Source organism: Paroedura picta, chromosome 4, assembly GCF_049243985.1.
Source record: "Paroedura picta isolate Pp20150507F chromosome 4, Ppicta_v3.0, whole genome shotgun sequence".
Lineage (NCBI taxonomy): Eukaryota > Metazoa > Chordata > Lepidosauria > Squamata > Gekkonidae > Paroedura > Paroedura picta.
The window spans coordinates 5,055,790-5,074,851 of record NC_135372.1 but is presented as its reverse complement, the minus strand read 5'-3'; the positions used below and the strand labels follow the sequence as shown (position 1 = coordinate 5,074,851).

Genomic DNA, 19,062 nt, shown 5'->3' with positions numbered 1-19,062 from the left:
AACAGAGGACCCTGACCAAAGTAATCTACAGGGCCCAAAGGTGACCTGCAAGAAAGCCATTGGACAAAAATGCTGTTTCTGTGAACTTAGGCAGATTTTAAGTGGGTGGGCAGAAGGGATTGTGTCTGAGCTTGGCTCTTGTGGCCCTTTCTTGCAGGCCCAGGGAAATGCCAGTTGCCACTTTGGGGTTAGGAGGCAGATCTCCTCAAGGCAAGGCTGGGGGGGGGCATCACCTGGACATGGAATTGTGGTCACACAGTAGTTAAGTTGAATACAAAAGATGAGTCTGTGTGATGCAAAAATGTAAATAGGAAATTTTAGTAATATAATCAAACAGCTTCTGCTTTAATGCAAACAAAACATGCAGTTGTTTAGGGAATGGATCCTTAAGTCTTAATTCTCAAGCAGTTTCGAGTAAATATTGTTTTCCTAGAACTTTGTCTGGAAAACTAAAATTTTATCATGTCCACTCAGCTGCAGTTAGGCAAATGCTCTCAAAAGATTATTTTTTTGCCTCGCATGGACTCTTTTTTTTTTTAAGACAGAGGGGAAACAGGTTGCTTATCTGCAACAGTAGTTCTCCAAGTGACCATCTGTGCACCCATGCTGACGGACTCTGTGCCCATTTCCACCTTTAATGACGAAGCTTCTAGAGGTAAAAAGTAGTTCAGCAGCACCTTAAAGGCTAATGAAATTTATGATGGGGATAGGAGCTTTCATGAGTCACCTCAGAAGAAGTGAGCAGTGACTCACAAAAGCTACCTCAAATTTTGTTATTCTTTAAGGTGCTACTGGACTCTTACATTTTTCTACTGCTATGGACCCACTAATGCAGCTACCCATAATGATCGTTCTTCAGTATGGGTCTTAAACTCCTTCTGGTATAACAGTGGAGATTTACCCTTCTTCTTTTTAGGGATCAACAGTTTCTTTGATGAATCCAGTACCTCTGGAATGGGAGTGGCTGATATAATGATGGCTGCAGGAGCAGCTCATGCTTTTGATATCCAGGAGGGCTCTATCATCTCCTCCAACAATGAGAAACCCTGTTCCTGAAGGAGAAAACCCACTGAGATTACCTGCTTTTTCCTGCTTGGCAAGTATAATTTAAGCAGCATTGTGTCATGTCTTTGTGTTATGGGTTTTGCCAAAGGACAAAGGACAATGATCATAGAATCATAGAGTTGGAAGGGACCTCATCTAGTCCAACCCCCTGCACTATGCAGGACACTCACAACCCTATCACTCATCTACTGTAACCTGACACCCCTTGAACCTACACAGAATCAGCCTCTCCATCAGATGGCTATCCAGCCTCTGTTTTAAAATTTCCAAAAATGGAGAACCCAACACCTCTCGAGGAAGTCTGTTCCACTGAGAAACCACTCTGACTGTCATGAACTTCTTCCGGATGTTAAGACGGAATTTCTTTTGAATTAATTTCATTCCACTGGATCTGGTCCATCCTTCCGGGGCAAGAGAGAGCAACTCTGCTCCATCCTCTATAGGACACCCTTTTAAATACTTGAAGAGGGCTATGAGATCCTCAGTCATCTCCTCTGCAGGCTAAACAGACCAAGCTCCCCGAACCTCTCCTCCTATGTCTTGGTCTCCAAACCCCTCACCATCATTGTTGCCCTCTTCTGGACATGTTCCAGTTTGTCTACATCCCTCTTCAATTGTGGCATGCAAAATTGAACACAGTACTCCAAGTGAGGCCAAACCAGAGCAGAGGAAAAAGGTACCATCACCTCCCGTGATCTGGACGCAATACTCTGTTTGATACAGCCCAAAATCCCATTTGCCTTTTTAGCAATCCAGTCATACTGCTGACTCATGTTCATTGTGTGGTCTACTAAGACTCTTAGATACGTTTCGCACATGCTGCTGCCAAGACAAGTCTCCCCCATCCTATATTGGTGTCTATGGTTTCTCCTATCCAATCATGCCCATCATGCCCATGTGGGAGTTCCCCCTGATACACACAGCAGTATTTGACAAATGCTCTCTTAGCCATGAAGTGAAACGGGAGAAAGTGGAGTTTCAAGAGAACGGTTAGGTTCTGTCAGATAAACTGTGAATACAAGATTAAAAGGTGGGGGGAAAACTGCAGAAGGAAAACAGGGCTGCACTTATCTGTAATTGTTGTTCAATGAGTGACCTTCTGTGCAGGCACAAGTTAGACTGTATTATTGCAGGCCAGCCAAAGAGAAGAGCTTCCAAGCTTTTCTGCAGAAGATTCTGAAGATTCTGAAGTGGTAAGAAAGGCGAATGCCATATTGGGCTGTATCAAACAGGGGCATCACATCAAAATCACAAGATGTCATAGTCCCATTGTATACGGCACTGGTCAGACCACACCTGGAGTACTGTATGCAGTTCAAGAAGGACGTAGATAAAATTGAAAGGGTACAGAGGAGAGCGACGAAGATGATCTGGGGCCAAGGGACCAAGCCCTATGAAGATAGGTTGAGGGACTTGGGAATGTCCAGCCTGGAGAAAAGGAGGTTGAGCGGGGACATGATAGCCCTCTTTAAGCATTTGAAAGGTTGTCACTTGGAGGAGGGCAAGATGCTGTTTCTGTTGGCTGCAGAGGAGAGGACACGCAGTAATGGGTTTAAACTACAAGTACAAGTTATTACCAAACTCACACCCTATTTCTGATTTTAACAAAGTCACCTATCTGTTATCAGATGTCGACCCCTATATCTCGTATAGGGTGGCACTTTTTGCTCTGGCTGCCAGGAAGATTCGACCTAATGCATTTTTACAGGAGCCTCCACCTTGATACACCATTTTATCCCTTTTATTGTAACTTAGTAGTCCATGTTTACAATTTTATGTAATTGTATTGGAGAAATATTGTTTTATATATTTATATTTGTACCATATTGTTTTAATTGTGTTTTGTAACGGCCTTTGGCTACATACAATAAATGTTATCGTATTGTATCGTAAAAGAACAACGATATAGGCTAGATATCAGGGGAAAAAATTTCACAGTCGGAGTAGTTCAGCAGTGGAATAGGCAGCCTAAGGAGGTGGTGAGCTCCCCCTCACTGGCAGTCTTCAAGCAAAGGTTGGATACATACTTTTCTTGGATGCTTTAGGATGCTTTGGGCTGAACCTGCGTTAAGCAGGGGGTTGGACTGTATGGCCTGTATGGCCCCTTCCAACTCTATGATTCTGGAATGCTTTTCTTCATGTTTATCAAGGTCCTTTTTCCTTGCCCCAAAAGTCACATGACAGGCAGGGCGAATATGATTGACTGGTACCTGCTGGACAGAAATTTCTTAACAAGAACCAACAAACTTGGTGGTTGGGAGGGACAAATATTATTTCCTTTTCTGGGAATCTAATGAAAATAGATTGGGAATAAGGTGGAATTTCTCCCAGTTTACAAAAAAACAAAACAACAACAACAAATGATTGACTGAATAATGTGCAGAGGACCTTTGCTCAGGCACTTGACCAGCCTTTGTGGGTAGCAATTAACAAAGAGCTAATCATCCAGTGTACAGCCCTCCAACCTCAAAAGAGCTAAACCCTCTGTAACACACTTGGTAAATACTTTAGGTGCCATTGCGATCCCAAAGGGAAGCAAAGGGTGGCCTCTGAATAGTTGAACCTCAAGTACTTCCTTCTGTCTATGTATCAAAATATGGAAGTACATGTCCTTTAAATCTAGTGTAGTGAACCAAACACTGAGAGCCATAAAGGATATCACCTCTTGCATGGGTAGCATCCTGAACTTTGGGAGATTCAAACATTTATTCAGGGATCTTAGGTCTAAAATGGGCTTCTTGTCTCTGCCTATTTTGTCTATGGTGAAATATCTAGAAAAGAAGACCTCTGATTGTTCCTCAGGGACGAGCTTTCTAAGTGCTCCCTATGCTAATAGTGAGGAGACCTCCTTAAAAAGGGGGAAGGGAAATTAACCTTTCTTTATGATGAATAACACCCAATCATCAACTGTAACTACACATCGCTTATAAAAGAACTTGGCTAATCTATCCAAAAAACCCTGGTCAGAACCTAGTCAGGCAGATGGGGCACTTCTAGAGTGCTGGTCCCTAGGGGATGGAAGGGGTTTCTTCCCCATTTTGTACCCTTTCTCTTGGGCTGGAATTGTTGAGTATAAGGAAACCTGAAGCCCTGCTGGAGGAGTGGTGGGGCCTGGTATCCTGTGCATGATAGGATCTTGATTGGGGATACTTCTGGGTATGCCTTGGGAAGTCTGAAGAAGGGTCCTTGCTCACACCTTGAATAAATCTTTGTTGGTCTTAAAGGTGCCACTGGACTCTGATTTTGTTTGTTGTGCTGCTTCAGACCACTTCAGACCACTTGAATCTATCCTTGTTTAAAAGATGTTCATGAAGTACGCATTATGCCCAAGGACTTGGCTGTCAACTTGTTCTTCCTAATCTGATCCCAAACTGCATCTATTTGATCATTGGCCTGGTCTATACCTTCAAATAGGAGATCTTCCATTTTGGCTCTTATTTTGAGAAGAAGGGATAAGGAGCATTAGCACAAAGCCAGAGACCATTGACCTGGCATTACAGTCTGTTCCATGCCTTGCAGAATGCTGTTTCCCTAATTTTTGTCCTTCTCTAATGGGGACCCTTAGCCACACTCTGCTTATCAACAGGCAGCAACTCAAGAAACTGTGACATCTTTTCCCATAGTAACATTAGAGTGGGTGGACATCAAGGCCCAATGGCAAACTGTGATGCAGGGGGCACTGATTTGAAGGTCATTGGTGTCAATGTTCAGGTCCAAGGATAGACCAGTCATCAGGGCGGGGAGAATTGTTGACCTCGAGAGGACATGCTATGATTACAAAGATTTTGATTCTGAGGGGAGATCTAACAGTGCCAACACAATGGTGATCTGAATGGGCTGCAATGTGAGTGTTTGGCTCTCTTTTTAGCCTTTTTCAAAGGCAGTCCTGACGTCGATTTCAGAGCAGAGACTTCAGTTTGCGGCTCTGATAACAAAGATGTCAATGCTGAAGTTACCTAATGGACTCTCACACCCTTATCTGTTTGGGTCTATTTTCCCCCATGAGGATCCATGGGACCCAGAGCTTTTCCCCAAAGTGCAGCTTTAACTCTTGCCACTCTCTGTTTGTGTGTCTTAAAAGTGTCTACAAGCTAGGTAGGTGGCTGTATTGTGGCCCTCTCCCAGACATAGGAGGCATGAGGAATAATCATCATTATGGGCCATTTTCCCTCTGCACTCTCCACACTTCTTAAATAGAGCCATCCTACTGATTTGTAGGTGAAAGACTTCACAGTTCTCCATGGAAAAACTCGTTTTATTCCTGAGGCCCCACAAAGCAGGAGTTTAGAAGCACACCCTTTCCTCATGGTGGCAAGAAGAGAACTGAGGGCAGGAGGCTTTGCCCCTCCTTTGCTCCATAAGGGAAGGAAGAGCACTCCAGAACCTGGAAAATTCTTTGAAAAAGCTTGGAAGTAGGGATGTGCACTTTGGCTTGGCCATCTCAGCGATCACTGAAACCCAAGGTAGCGCGTAGGAGGCCAGTGCCACAGTGCGGAGAGGAGGGGTGGCCTCCTATGTGCCGCCTCAGGCTTCGGTGATTGCTGAAACAGCCAAGCTGAGCCAAAGCGCACATCCCTACTTGGAAGCTCTTCTCTGAGGCTGGCCTGCGATCACACAGAACCTGTGGGACTGAACAGAAGGCATAATGATGAACTGGCCAGTAAGGTACAATTCCTCCCTGTGGTGCATGCCCACAGCCATGTTTGCTCTACTGAGGAAGGGATTTTGCACCAGTTTTGTAGCTCTAGAAATTTTCACATCCAAGTTCTGAACTGGCACAAACCCCATAGGTGTGATGTACAGATGTACACAAAGAACATACACTTCTTGTGGAATCAAGGGGCCGTCAAAATATGGAAAAGATATAAAGAAAGATTGTCCCCTGCCCCCTCTAAGTTAAAATTGCCTGTTGAGGCATATTCGACCTCTTTTCAATAAGCCAGGATTACATGTTTAAAATACCAAGATATCATATCTAAGACAAAAAAAAAGAAAGAAAGATCTGCAAACATTAAACCGAGAAGGAATCTCAATAAATGGTTAGAATATAACCAATTAAAATCCATATTCAAAACAGATTTTAAAACGCAGGATAGAATAAAAATGGATCACGCAGAATTTGAGGAAATTATCCTGCAACACCCCCTTCAAGGATCGCTGCCTTGTTGTGGCAAGGGGGCTTGCGTAGTTCAGTGAAGCTATGAGCTATACCGTGCAGGGCCACCCAAGACGGACAGGTCATAGCTGAGAGCTCTGACAAAAGGTGATCCACTGGAGAAGGAAATGGCAAACCACTCCAGTATCTTTGCCATGAAAACCCTATGGACAGTTCCAATAGGCATAACGATATGACGCCGGAAGATGAGCCCCCTCAGGTCGGAAGGTGTCCAATATGCTACTGGGGATGAGCAGACAGCTAGTACGAGTAGCGCCAGAATGAATGAAGCGATTGGGCCAAAGCCGAAAGGACGCTCAGTTGTGGAAGTAACTGGTGGCAAAAAGACAGTCCGATGCTGTAAAGATTTTTATTCCATAGGAACCTGGAATGTCAGATCCATGAATCAAGGCAAGCTGGACGTGGTCAAACAAGAAATGACAAGACTGAACATCGACATTTTAGGAATCAGTGAACTAAAATGGACAGGAATGGGTGAATTTAATTCAGATGACCATCAGGTATACTACTGTGGACAAGAATCTCGCAGAAGAAATGGAGTAGCCTTCATAATCAATAAGAGAGTAGGAAAAGCAGTCTTGGGATACAATCCCCAAAATGACAGAATGATCTCAGTTCGAATCTAAGGCAAACCATTCAACATCACAGTGATCCAGGTCTATGCCCCAACCACTGCTGCTGAAGAGGATGAAGTTGAGAAAATATCCAAACGGCAGGACCTTGTCATCATGGGTGACTTCAATTTCCCAGATGTGTGCTGGGAAACAAACTCTGCGAAGCGTCCTCAGTCATGCAAGTTTCTGACCTGCCTGGCTGACAATTTCATTTATCAAATGGTAGATGAACCCACAAGAGGTTCAGCCATACTGGACTTAATACTGACCAACAGGCAAGAGTTGGTGGATGAGGTGAAGGAGGTGGGGACCCTAGGGGGAAGTGACCATGTCCTCATAGAATTCCTTTTGAGATGGGGAGCCAAGGAAGCTTGTAGCCAGACGCGGATGTTGGATTTTCGTAGGGCAAACTTTAATAAACTCAGAGACATGATGAGTGTCATACCATGGACGAGAATGCTGGAAGGGAAGGGAGCATGTGAAGGGTGGGCGCTACTCAAACAAGAGCTATTGCATGCTCAATCAATGACTATTCCAGAAAGACGAAAACACTGCAGGAGCTCTAAGAAGCCTATTTGGATGAACAGAGAACTTCAAGAGGAACTAAGAAAGAAAAGGAAAATGTTCAGGAAATGGAGGGAAGGACAGAGCTCTAAAGAAGAGTACCTACAGGTTACTAGGCACTGTAGATCAATCATCAGAAAGGCCAAAGCTGAGAGTGAGCTAAGATTGGCCAGGGAAGCCCATTGTAACAAGAAAAGATTTTTCAGTTACGTGAGGAGCAAACGTAAAGTAAAGGAGGCAATAGGCCCGCTGTTGGGTGCGGATGGACAAACTCTAACGAAAGATGCAGAGAAAGCAGAAAGGCTTAGTGCCTATTTTACATCTGTTTTTTCCCACAGGTCTAAGTGTTTAGGCACATCTAGAGATGGCTGTAGCCAAAGGATAGTGTCTGGGTGGCAGGTTAACATGGATAGAGAGGTGGTCGAGAGGCATTTAGCTGCACTGGATGAGTTCAAATCCCCTGGTCCAGATGAAATGCACCCGAGAGTACTCAAAGAACTTTCCAGAGAACTTGCACAGCCCTTGTCCATCATCTTCGGAACCTCTTTAAGGACTGGAGATGTCCCGGAGGACTGGAAAAGAGCAAACGTTATTCCGATCTTCAAAAAAGGGAGGAAGGATGACCCGGGAAACTACAGACCAGTGAGTCTGACCTCTGTTGTGGGGAAGATAATGGAGCAGATATTAAAGGGAGCGATCTGCAAACATCTGGAGGACAATTTGGTGATCCAAGGAAGTCAGCATGGATTTGTCTCCAACAGGTCCTGCCAGACCAACCTAGTTTCCTTTTTTGACCAAGTAACAGGTTTGCTGGATCGGGGAAATTCGGTTGATGTCATTTACTTGGATTTTAGTAAAGCTTTTGACAAGGTTCCCCATGATGTTCTGATGGATAAGTTGAAGGACTGCAATCTGGATTTTCAGATCGTTAGGTGGATAGGGAATTGGTTAGAGAACCGCACTCAAAGAGTTGTTGTCAATGGTGTTTCATCAGACTGGAGAGAGGTGAGTAGCGGGGTACCTCAGGGTTCGGTGCTCGGCCCGGTACTTTTTAACATATTTATTAATGATCTAGATGAGGGGGTGGAGGGACTACTCATCAAGTTTGCAGATGACACCAAATTGGGAGGACTGGCAAATACTCCGGAAGATAGAGACAGAGTTCAACGAGATCTGAACACAATGGAAAAATGGGCAAATGAGAACAAGATGCAATTTAATAAAGATAAGTGTAAAGTTCTGCATCTGGGTCAGAAAAATGAAAAGCATGCCTACTGGATGGGGGATACGCTTCTAGGTAGCACTGTGTGTGAACGAGACCTTGGGGTACTTGTGGATTGTAAACTAAACATGAGCAGGCAGTGTGATGCAGCGGTAAAAAAGGCAAATGCCATTTTGGGCTGTATCAACAGAGGCATCACATCAAAATCACAAGATGTCATAGTCCCATTGTATACGGCACTGGTCAGACCACACCTGGAGTACTGTGTGCAGTTCTGGAGGCCTCACTTCAAGAAGGACATCGATAAAATTGAAAGGGTACAGAGGAGAGCGACGAAGATGATCTGGGGCCAAGGGACCAAGCCCTATGAAGATAGGTTGAGGGACTTGGGAATGTTCAGCCTGGAGAAAAGGAGGTTGAGAGGGGACATGATAGCCCTCTTTAAGTATTTGAAAGGTTGTCACTTGGAGGAGGGCAGGATGCTGTTTCTGCTGGCTGCAGAGGAAAGGACACGCAGTAATGGGTTTAAACTTCAAGTACAACGATATAGGCTAGATATCAGGAAAAAGTTTTTCTCAGTCAGAGTCGTTCAGCAGTGGAATAGGCTGCCTAAGGAGGTGGTGAGTGCCCCCTCACTGGAAGTCTTCAAGCAAAGGTTGGATACACACTTTTCTTGGATGCTTTAGGATGCTTAGGGCTAATCCTGCGTTGAGCAGGGGGTTGGACTAGATGGCCTGTATGGCCCCTTCCAACTCTATGATTCTATGATTCTATGATTCTATGATCAGTTCTATGAAGCCCTACAACACCTTCTAGAAGCAACGCCAAAAAATGATGTGCTTATCATCATGGGGGATTGGAATGCTAAAGTAGGAAGCCAAAAGATAACCGGGATAACAGGCAAGTTTGGCCTTGGAGTACAAAATGAAGCAGGACACAGGCTGGTAGAATTTTGTCAAGAGAATACAATGGTCATAGCAAACACTCTTTTCCAACAATCCAAGAGACGACTCTACACATGAACATCACCACAGAAGTCAGATTGACTATGTGCTCTGCAGCCAAAGATGGAAAAGTTCTATCCAGTCAATAAAAACAAGACCAGGAGCTGATTGTGGTTCAGATCATGAGCTTCTTGTTGCAAAATTTAGGCTTAAATTGAAGAAAGTAGGGAAAAGCACTAGGCCACTCAGGTATGAACTAAATCATATCCCCGACGAATACACAGTAGAGGTGACAAATAGATTTAAGGAATTAGATCTGATAGACAGAGTGCCTGAAGAACTATGGACTGAGGTTCGCAACATTGTACAAGAGGTAGCAACTAAAACCATCCCAAAGAAAAAGAAATGCAAGAAATCAAAATGGCTGTCTGAGGAAGCTTTACAAATAGCTAAGGAGAGAAGGGAAGTGAAAGGCAAGGGAGAAAGAGAAAGATACACCCAATTGAATGCAGAATTCCAGAGAAAAGCTAGATGAGATAAGAATGCCTTCTTAAATGAACAGTGCAAACAAATAGAAGAAAACAATAGAATGGGGAGGACCAGAGATCTTTTCAAGAAAATTGGAGATATGAAGAGAACGTTTCATGCAAAGTTGGGTATGATAAGGGACCAAAATGGTAGGGACCTCACAGAAGCAGAAGAGATTAAACAAAGGTGGCAAAATTATACAGAACAACTATACAAGAGCGAGCTTAACATCCCTGATGACCACAGTGGGGTAGTTACTGACCTGGAGCCAGACATCCTGGAATGTGAAGTCAAATGGGCCTTAGGAAGTCTGAGCAACAATAAAGCTAGTGGTGGTGACAGCATTCCAGTTGAACTATTCAAAATCTTAAAAGACGATGCAGTAAAAGTGCTACACTCAATATGCCAGCAAATTTGGAAAACTCAACAATGGCCACAGGATTGGAAAAGGTCAGTTTACATTCCAATCCCAAAGAAGGGCAATGCCAAAGAATGTTCAAACTACCGCACCATTGCACTAATTTCTCATGCTAGCAAAGTTATGCTCAAAATCCTACAAGCTAGGCTCCAGCAATATGTGGACCGAGAACTTCCAGAAGTACAGGCAGGATTTCGAAGAGGCAGAGGAACTAGAGATCAAATTGCCAACATACGCTGGATCATGGAGAAAGCTAGGGAGTACCAGAAGAACGTCTACTTCTGCTTCATTGACTATGCTAAAGCCTTTGATTGTGTGGAGCACAACAAATTGTGGCAAGTTCTTAAAGAGATGGGAATACCAGAGCATCTTATTTGTCTCTTGAGAAATTTATATGCAGGTCAAGAAGCAACAGTGAGAACTGAACATGGAATCACTGACTGGTTCAAAATTGAGAAAGGAGTTCGGCAAGGCTGTATACTGTCGCCTTGCCTATTTAACTTGTATGCAGAGCACATCATGAGAAATGCGGGATTAGAGGAGTCACAAATTGGGATCAAGATTGCAGGGAGAAATATCAACAACCTCAGATATGCAGATGATACCACTCTAATGGCAGAAAGTGAAGAGGAACTAAAGAGCCTGTTGATGCGGGTGAAGGAGGAGAGTGCAAAAGTTGGCTTGAAACTCAACATCAAGAAAACAAAGATCATGGCATCCGGCCCTCTCAATTCATGGCAAATAGATGGGGAAGAAATGGAGATAGTGACAGATTTTATTTTCCTGGGCTCCAAGATCACTGCAGATGGGGACTGCAGCAAAGAAATTAAAAGACGCTTGCTCCTGGGGAGGAAAGCTATGGCAAATCTAGACAGCATCCTAAAAAGCAGAGACATCACCCTGCCAACAAAAGTGCGTTTAGTCAAGGCTATGGTATTCCCAGTTGCAATGTATGGCTGCGAAAGTTGGACCATAAGGAGGGCCGAGCGTCAAAGAATTGAGGCTTTTGAACTCTGGTGCTGGAGAAGACTCTTGCGAGTCCCTTGGACTGCAAGGCGAACAAACCGGTCAGTCCTAGAGGAGATCAACCCTGACTGCTCTTTAGAAGGCCAGATCCTGAAGATGAAACTCAAATACTTTGGCCACCTCATGAGAAGGAAGGACTCCCTGGAGAAGAGCCTAATGCTGGGAGCGATCGAGGGCAAAAGAAGAAGGGGACGACAGAGAATGAGGTGGCTGGATGGAGTCACTGAAGCAGTAGGTGCAAACATAAATGGACTCCGGGGAATGGTGGAGGACAGGAAGGCCTGGAGGATCATTGTCCATGGGGTCGCGATGGGTCGGACACGACTTCGCACATAACAACAACAAAATCCTGCAACAGAAATCTCATCTACAAGGTAACATATATAAGATACTGCTAAAATACGAGACTGAAACGGAAGTGGTCAAAAATTGCACAATTAAATGGATGAGAACCTTCAAAAAGGTGATCACCATAGATGCCTGGGAAAATATATGGAAAAATGTGAATAAACTAACAAGAAGCCAGATCAAAGAGAAGTGGTAAAAGATGTACTACCGCTGGTACATGACTCCCAAGGCAATTGCTAAAATGAATAAAGAAAACAGCAATAAATGTTGGAAATGCCGGAAAAAAGTAGGATCATTCTTTCATTTATGGTGGAGATGTCCCAATATACACAGATTCTGGAAGAAAATCCATCTGGAATTGGAGAAGATTGCTAGGCCTGAACTTTAGAATGAAAGAAGAATATTTTTTACTGAGCTTCACACCCAACAATATCCTGCCACAAATGAAATCCTTATTTTTTCATGCAACAACAGCAGCAAGAATAGCCAAAAAATGGAAATTAAAAGAAATCCCCACTGTAGAAATGTGGGTGGAGAAATTAATTGAATTGGCAAAAATGGCCAGATTAATGATCTTAATAAATTTTCAAGAAGAAAGAGATTTACAGAACAGTGGAAATGGCTCTCAGACTATCTAAATAGACAAATAGATTAGAAAATGTGAAAAGGCAGATTTGATCAGGAAGACGATTATATGCTGGTGTCGATAACACTATTATTATCATTAGTTATCAGCATTTTTAATTTTCATTTGTATTAGGGACAATTGAATTATTAGGACTAGAGTGTTAGATTAGTTCTAGTAACTTTAGTAAATAATCTGAGGGAAAAGAAACGTTATAGAGCAGATATTAAGAATCCAAATAGTTATAATTCAGTTAATGTAATAATTTAATATCTTGATGGAACTGCAGTTGTATTCACGGATGGGTGGGATTATATCATGGTAAAAGTGTTTTGGACTATGTTAAAAACATATGTTATACTATTATAGTATTCTGAGACATGAAATGCTACCAATTGAAGTTATATATGGATTTCTATAATAATAATAAATATTTCATGGAAAAGGGGGGGGGAAGTACACTTGTTAAAAAATATATTTGTAACCTCCTTTTCCTTCTAAACCCCAAGACAACTCACAGTAATGCATGAACACACTTTATTTGACATACTAAAACAAAAAACCCATCAGCAATAGACCAGATGTTTCTTTTTAAAAAAGAAAACAAATTTAACTGACAATCAGACATATGCCTTCTGAAACAGAAGTTTTCATGCTCTTCAAAAAGCCAACTCAACCTTAAAAGTGCTTGTCGCATCAGAGTGGCTGCAAGAGAGTGGGATGCAGCCAGGCACAATCTCTGAGTATGGGCACCCTTTGCAGATATCGAACTGGTCTAGAGTTGTCATATGAGACAATCCTTTGAGCATGTGAGTGCCTAGCTTCAAAAGGCTTTAAAGATAAGTACTGCAGTGAATCTGGAAATAGAGTTGTCTTGACAGTAGCATAAAATGATGATGATCCTTCCCTATCGAACTGGAAGCATCTGGATTTTGGACAGCTCGGCTTTCTGGATTGTTTTCAAATGGAAGACTCACACGGAAAAAAGTTATGTAGCTCAGCCTAGAAGATACAAAAATGTCCTGCAACTGGCACGGTGCGCCGTGCACAGCTTCTTGCCCCTCTGCAGTAATTCAATGCAATTTTTAAAAAGCACAATTATGCACAAAGGAGATTAGATATACATGCTCAATCTGTACCATTAAACCATTTACAGAAATTGGAAGAACTAAAGTTGCTCTTGGGCTACCAGGGGTGGCCAAACTGTGGCTCTTTAGATGTCTGTGGACTATAGTTCTCATGAGCCCTGCCAGAATTGCCAATTGGCAGGGGCTTATGAGAAAGGTAACCTACGGACACCTGGAGAGTCACAGTTTGGCTACTCCGGTCTAGACTTTGTAATTCTTTTAAAAATCTTGGAATGTAAGCCAGACAATATGAAGCAAAAAAGCAGGCAAGCCTCACCTGGAAAGGTAGGTCCATAGCACTGCTCCCAATCTGATTGACATTGGGCAGGGACCCCCCATAGTACTGGCCACGACTCTGCCCCAACTGTAAATACTGTGTTTTCTGCAGCTGCAACTGGAAAAGAGAAAGGGAGAGAAAGGATTAATCAAGATGGACCAATTCTGTGAGGAGAAGAAACAATCAAGCTCATGCTGAAGACACAATTGGGAGACCTGCCCACCTAGTGAAAGTGAAAGTTTACCATGAATGAAGTCCCAAGTTAAATCCACAACCAAAAAAGGAACACAACCCAAGTTGAGCTGTACAATAAAATAATGTAAAACTTGTTAATTATTTATTATAGTGCGCAATTAAAAACAGCATAAAAACTTCATAAAAAGAAGAAGAGTTGGTTCTTATATGCCGCTTTTCCCTACCCGAAGGAGGCTCAAAGCGGCTTACAGTCGCCTTCCCTTTCCTCTCCCCACAACAGACACCCTGGTGGGCGCTACTCAAACAGGAGCTATTGCATGCTCAATCAATGACTATCCCAGAAAGACGAAAACACTGCAGGAGCTCTAAGAAGCCTATTTGGATGAACAGAGAACTTCAAGAGGAACTAAGAAAGAAAAGGAAAATGTTCAGGAAATGGAGAGAAGGACAGAGCTCTAAAGAAGAGTACCAACAGGTTACTAGGCACTGTAGATCAATCATAAGAAAGGCCAAAGCTGAGAGTGAGCTAAGATTGGCCAGGGAAGCCCATTGTAACAGGAAAAGATTTTTCAGTTATGTGAGGAGCAAACGTAAAGTAAAGGAGGCAATAGGCCCACTGTTGGGTGCGGATGGACAAACTCTAACGGAAGATGCAGAGAAAGCAGAAAGGCTTAGTGCCTATTTTACATCTGTTTTTTCCCACAGGTCAAAGTGTTTAGGCACATCTAGAGATGGCCATAGCCAAAGGACAGTGTCTGGGTGGCAGGTTAACATGGATAGAGAGGTTGTCGAGAGGCATTTAGCTGCACTGGATGAGTTCAAATCCCCTGGTCCGGATGAAATGCACCCGAGAGTACTCAAAGAACTTTCCAGAGAACTTGCACAGCCCTTATCCATCATCTTCGGAACCTCTTTAAGGACTGGAGATGTCCCGGAGGACTGGAAGAGATGACTGCAGATGACTCCAAATTGGGAGGACTGGCAAATACTCCAGAAGATAGAGACAGAGTTCAACGAGATCTGAACACAATGGAAAAATGGGCAAATGAGAACAAAATGCAATTTAATAAAGATAAGTGTAAAGTTCTGCATCTGGGTCAGAAAAATGAAAAGCATGCCTACTGGATGGGGGATACGCTTCTAGGTAACACTGTGTGTGAACGAGACCTTGGGGTACTTGTGGATTGTAAACTAAACATGAGCAGGCAGTGTGATGCAGCGGTAAAAAAGGCGAATGCCATTTTGGGCTGTATCAACAGGGGCATCACATCAAAATCACAAGATGTCATAGTCCCATTGTATACGGCACTGGTCAGACCACACCTGGAGTACTGTGTGCAGTTCTGGAGGCCTCACTTCAAGAAGGACGTCGATAAAATTGAAAGGGTACAGAGGAGAGCGATGAGGATTATCTGGGGCCAAGGGACCAAGCCCTATGAAGATAGGTTGAGGGACTTGGGAATGTTCAGCCTGGAGAAAAGGAGGTTGAGAGGGGACATGATAGCCCTCTTTAAGTATTTGAAAGGTTGTCACTTGGAGGAGGGCAGGATGCTGTTTCTGTTGGCTGCAGAGGAGAGGACACGCAGTAATGGGTTTAAACTTCAAGTACAACGATATAGGCTAAATATCAGGAAAAAATTTTTCACAGTCAGAGTAGTTCAGCAGTGGAATAGGCTGCCTAAGGAGGTGGTGAGCTCCCCCTCACTGGCAGTCTTCTAGCAAAGGTTGGATACACACTTTTCTTGGATGCTTTAGGATGCTTAGGGCTAATCCTGCGTTGAGCAGGGGGTTGGACTAGATGGCCTGTATGGCCCCTTTCAACTCTATGATTCTATGGGTGAGGCTGAGAGAGCGCTGATATCACTGCCCGGTCAGAACAGTTTTATCAGTGTTGTGGCGAGTCCAAGGTCACCCAGCTGGTTGCATGTAGGGGAGCGCAGAATCGAACCTGGCATGCCAGATTAGAAGTCCACACTCCTAACCACTACACCAAACTGGCTATACAGAACTAACAGCATATAAGTCTAAATGCGTTTCGACCCTACTGTGTCTTCCTCAGTGGTCTGAACTGTGATAACTCTATATAAAAAAATATCTATATTAAACTCTTTATAAAGTGTAGCAGAGTTGTTGAATGGGATCTGTAAATTATGGCTCCAACCAATATATGTAAATTTTATCCTTTTTGGAGACCACCTCCTATGATATATGCCTAGGGTCACCATTTTTCGCTATTATATAATTCTGTGCTGAGAGTGTATCTCATGTTTAATATAGATATTTTCTATATAGAGTGTACTATCACAGTTCTGACCACTGAGGAAGACCCAGTAGGGTCGAAACGCGTTTAGTCTTATGTGCTGTTAGTTCTGTATAGTTTTAATGAAGTTTTTATTCTGTTTTTAATTGTGCACTATAATAAATAATTAACAAGTTTTACATTATTTTATTGTACAGCTCAACCTGAGTTCCTCCAAGTTAAATCCACAACATCTCCAGCAGCAGATCTAAGGGAAAGCTTTTTTTTCTCTTGAGCCCCTGGAGAGCCCCAGCTACTGGACAAACTAGTGGTCTGACCCTATATAAGGGATATTTGTATATGTGCGTTAGAAGGTAGTGAGGGAAAAATGCAAGCAAATAAGCCATACACACCCTTCTAATCGTAAGTTTGAACAACACTAATATGGACTGCTGCCAAAAATCCTTTCACTTTCTGGAAAACTAGTTCTTATTGTTTGTGTTGAGTCCAGGAAGGACCACAACCTAGTCTAACAATCCAAATGGCAACAGCAATAGCATCAAACTTGTTGGCAATCAGGGTCATCGGCTACCTCTTTGTTTTATACCTCCAGGCTGCCACCTCGACCGAGCAATCAGAGCTGCCCAGTGTACCTAAGGGATCGCCTCTCTGCCTACACCCCTCAGAGAGCCTTACACTCTACTACTACCAACTAACTAGTAATCCCTGGCCCCAGGGAAGCTTGCTTGACCTCAAACAGGGCCAGAGACTTCTTCATCCTGGCCCCCACCTTGTGGAATGACCTTCCAGAGGAGATCAGAGCCCTAGCAGAGCTTAAACAGTTCAGTAGGACCTGCAAAAAATACCTCTTCCATCAGGCTTTTGGTTGAGGTTGACCTGAATTCCCCTGAGCCCCCCTCGTATGAGAACCACCACAAACACGACCATCCTATGGGCCTGTCAGTATGTTACAGTATAAATGGGGTGTTCTCACTATGTTTGTTCCATTATGTTACTGTTCTCCTGTTATGACTCTTTCACTACTGTTCAATTTATCATGTTATCTGTACTGTTTTTATTCCAGTTCCATGTAAACCACCCTGAGCCTCAGGGGAAGGCGGTATATAAATAAATATAATAAATAAAGTTACTGCTTTTGCTACAATCAAGGAGGTTGTTCCACGTCTTTGACCTCCACATCCGTAGACACCAAAAGTACTGCTGTTTTTTTAAAATATATATTTTATAGAGATAGATACAGAAAGAAACAAGGAAAGAATATCTATAGTTACAATATCACTCCTCCCTCTACCCCTCCCCCAAAGTCCACATTTGTGTGAAGTTTTATTTTGCCAAATACTCCAAAGATTCCATTGTTCTTAGAATTCTTCAATTGTTTTTCTGTGCCTATAGCTGTCAGTTTTATCTTTTTTTAATAGTTCAACAATTTTAACTAATAGTTCATCACATAAGAAAAACAAAACAACAACAACAAACCACTTATGATCAACCTTAGGTGTTATATACCATCTATATATATCTTTAACCGCTTCTGCGGAGCGGAATAAATAAAAGTGTAAGCCCTAAGAGGGAGGAGAAAGGTCGGGCACTGTCCGAGATAAAAACTCAGAGGGCCGAGTGTCACTCCAAGGCCAAGTGGCCAATGCGAATACCTCCCCATTCTCTAGTGCCCGCTGTCTTTCTTCTACAGTGGGCTTAATTTCTAGTAAGAGTATAAAAAGAATAAAAAAGAAATACAAGCACCATCATCTTCCGGACCTCTTTAAGGACAGGAGATGTCCCGGAGGACTGGAAGAGAGCAAATGTTATTCCGATCTTCAAAAAAGGGAGAAAGGATGACCCGGGAAACTACAGACCAGTGAGTCTGACCTCTGTTGTGGGGAAGATAATAGAGCAGATATTAAAGGGAGCGATATGCAAACATCTGGAGGACAATTTGGTGATCCAAGGAAGTCAGCATGGATTTGTCTCCAACAGGTCCTGTCAGACCACCATGGTTTCCTTTTTTGATCAAGTAACAGGTTTGCTGGATCGTGGAAATTTGGATGATGTAGTTTACTTGGATTTAGTAAAGCTTTTGATAAGATTCCCCATGATGTTCTGATGGATAGGTTGAAGGACTGCAATCTGAATTTTCAGATAGTTAGGTGGATAGGGAATTGGTTAGAGAACCGCACTCAAAGAGTTGTTGCCAATGGTGTTTCATCAGACTGGAGAGAGGTGAGTAGCGGGGTACCTCAGGGCTCGGTGCTCGGCCCGGTACTTTTTAACATATTTATTAATGATCTAGATGAGGGGGTGAAGGGACTACTCATCAAGTTTGCAGATGACTCCAAATTGGGAGGACTGGCAAATACTCCGGAAGATAGAGACAGAGGTCAATGAGATCTGAACACAATGGAAAAATGGGCAAATAAGAACAAGATGCAATTTAATAAAGATAAGTGTAAAGTTCTGCATCTGGGTCAGAAAAATGAAAAGCATGCCTACTGGATGGGGGATACGCTTCTAGGTAACACTGTGTGTGAACAAGACCTTGGGGTACTTGTGGATTGTAAACTAAACATGAGCAGGCAGTGTGATGCAGCGGTAAAAAAGGCAAATGCCATTTTGGGCTGTATCAACAGGGGCATCACATCAAAATCACAAGATGTCATAGTCCCATTGTATACG

At 43.1% G+C, this 19,062-nt stretch overlaps 1 protein-coding gene and 1 long non-coding RNA gene across 6 annotated transcripts in view; one reads left to right on the top strand and one right to left on the bottom strand.

The window, feature by feature from the left end:
• Nucleotides 1-19,062, bottom strand: part of CRTC1 (CREB regulated transcription coactivator 1) — a 97,658-nt gene that overhangs the window by 40,297 nt on the left and 38,299 nt on the right. For all 5 annotated transcript variants that reach the window (XM_077331603.1, XM_077331604.1, XM_077331605.1 and 2 more), the window contains exon 2: nt 13,935-14,051. In XM_077331603.1, coding sequence (XP_077187718.1) covers nt 13,935-14,051 — 117 coding nt within the window. The remainder of the gene's footprint in view (nt 1-13,934; nt 14,052-19,062) is intronic.
• LOC143834817 (uncharacterized) lies at nt 552-14,753 on the top strand. Its single transcript, XR_013229904.1, has 3 exons — nt 552-655; nt 917-1,096; nt 14,046-14,753. It is a non-coding gene; the product is annotated as an uncharacterized LOC143834817 (long non-coding RNA).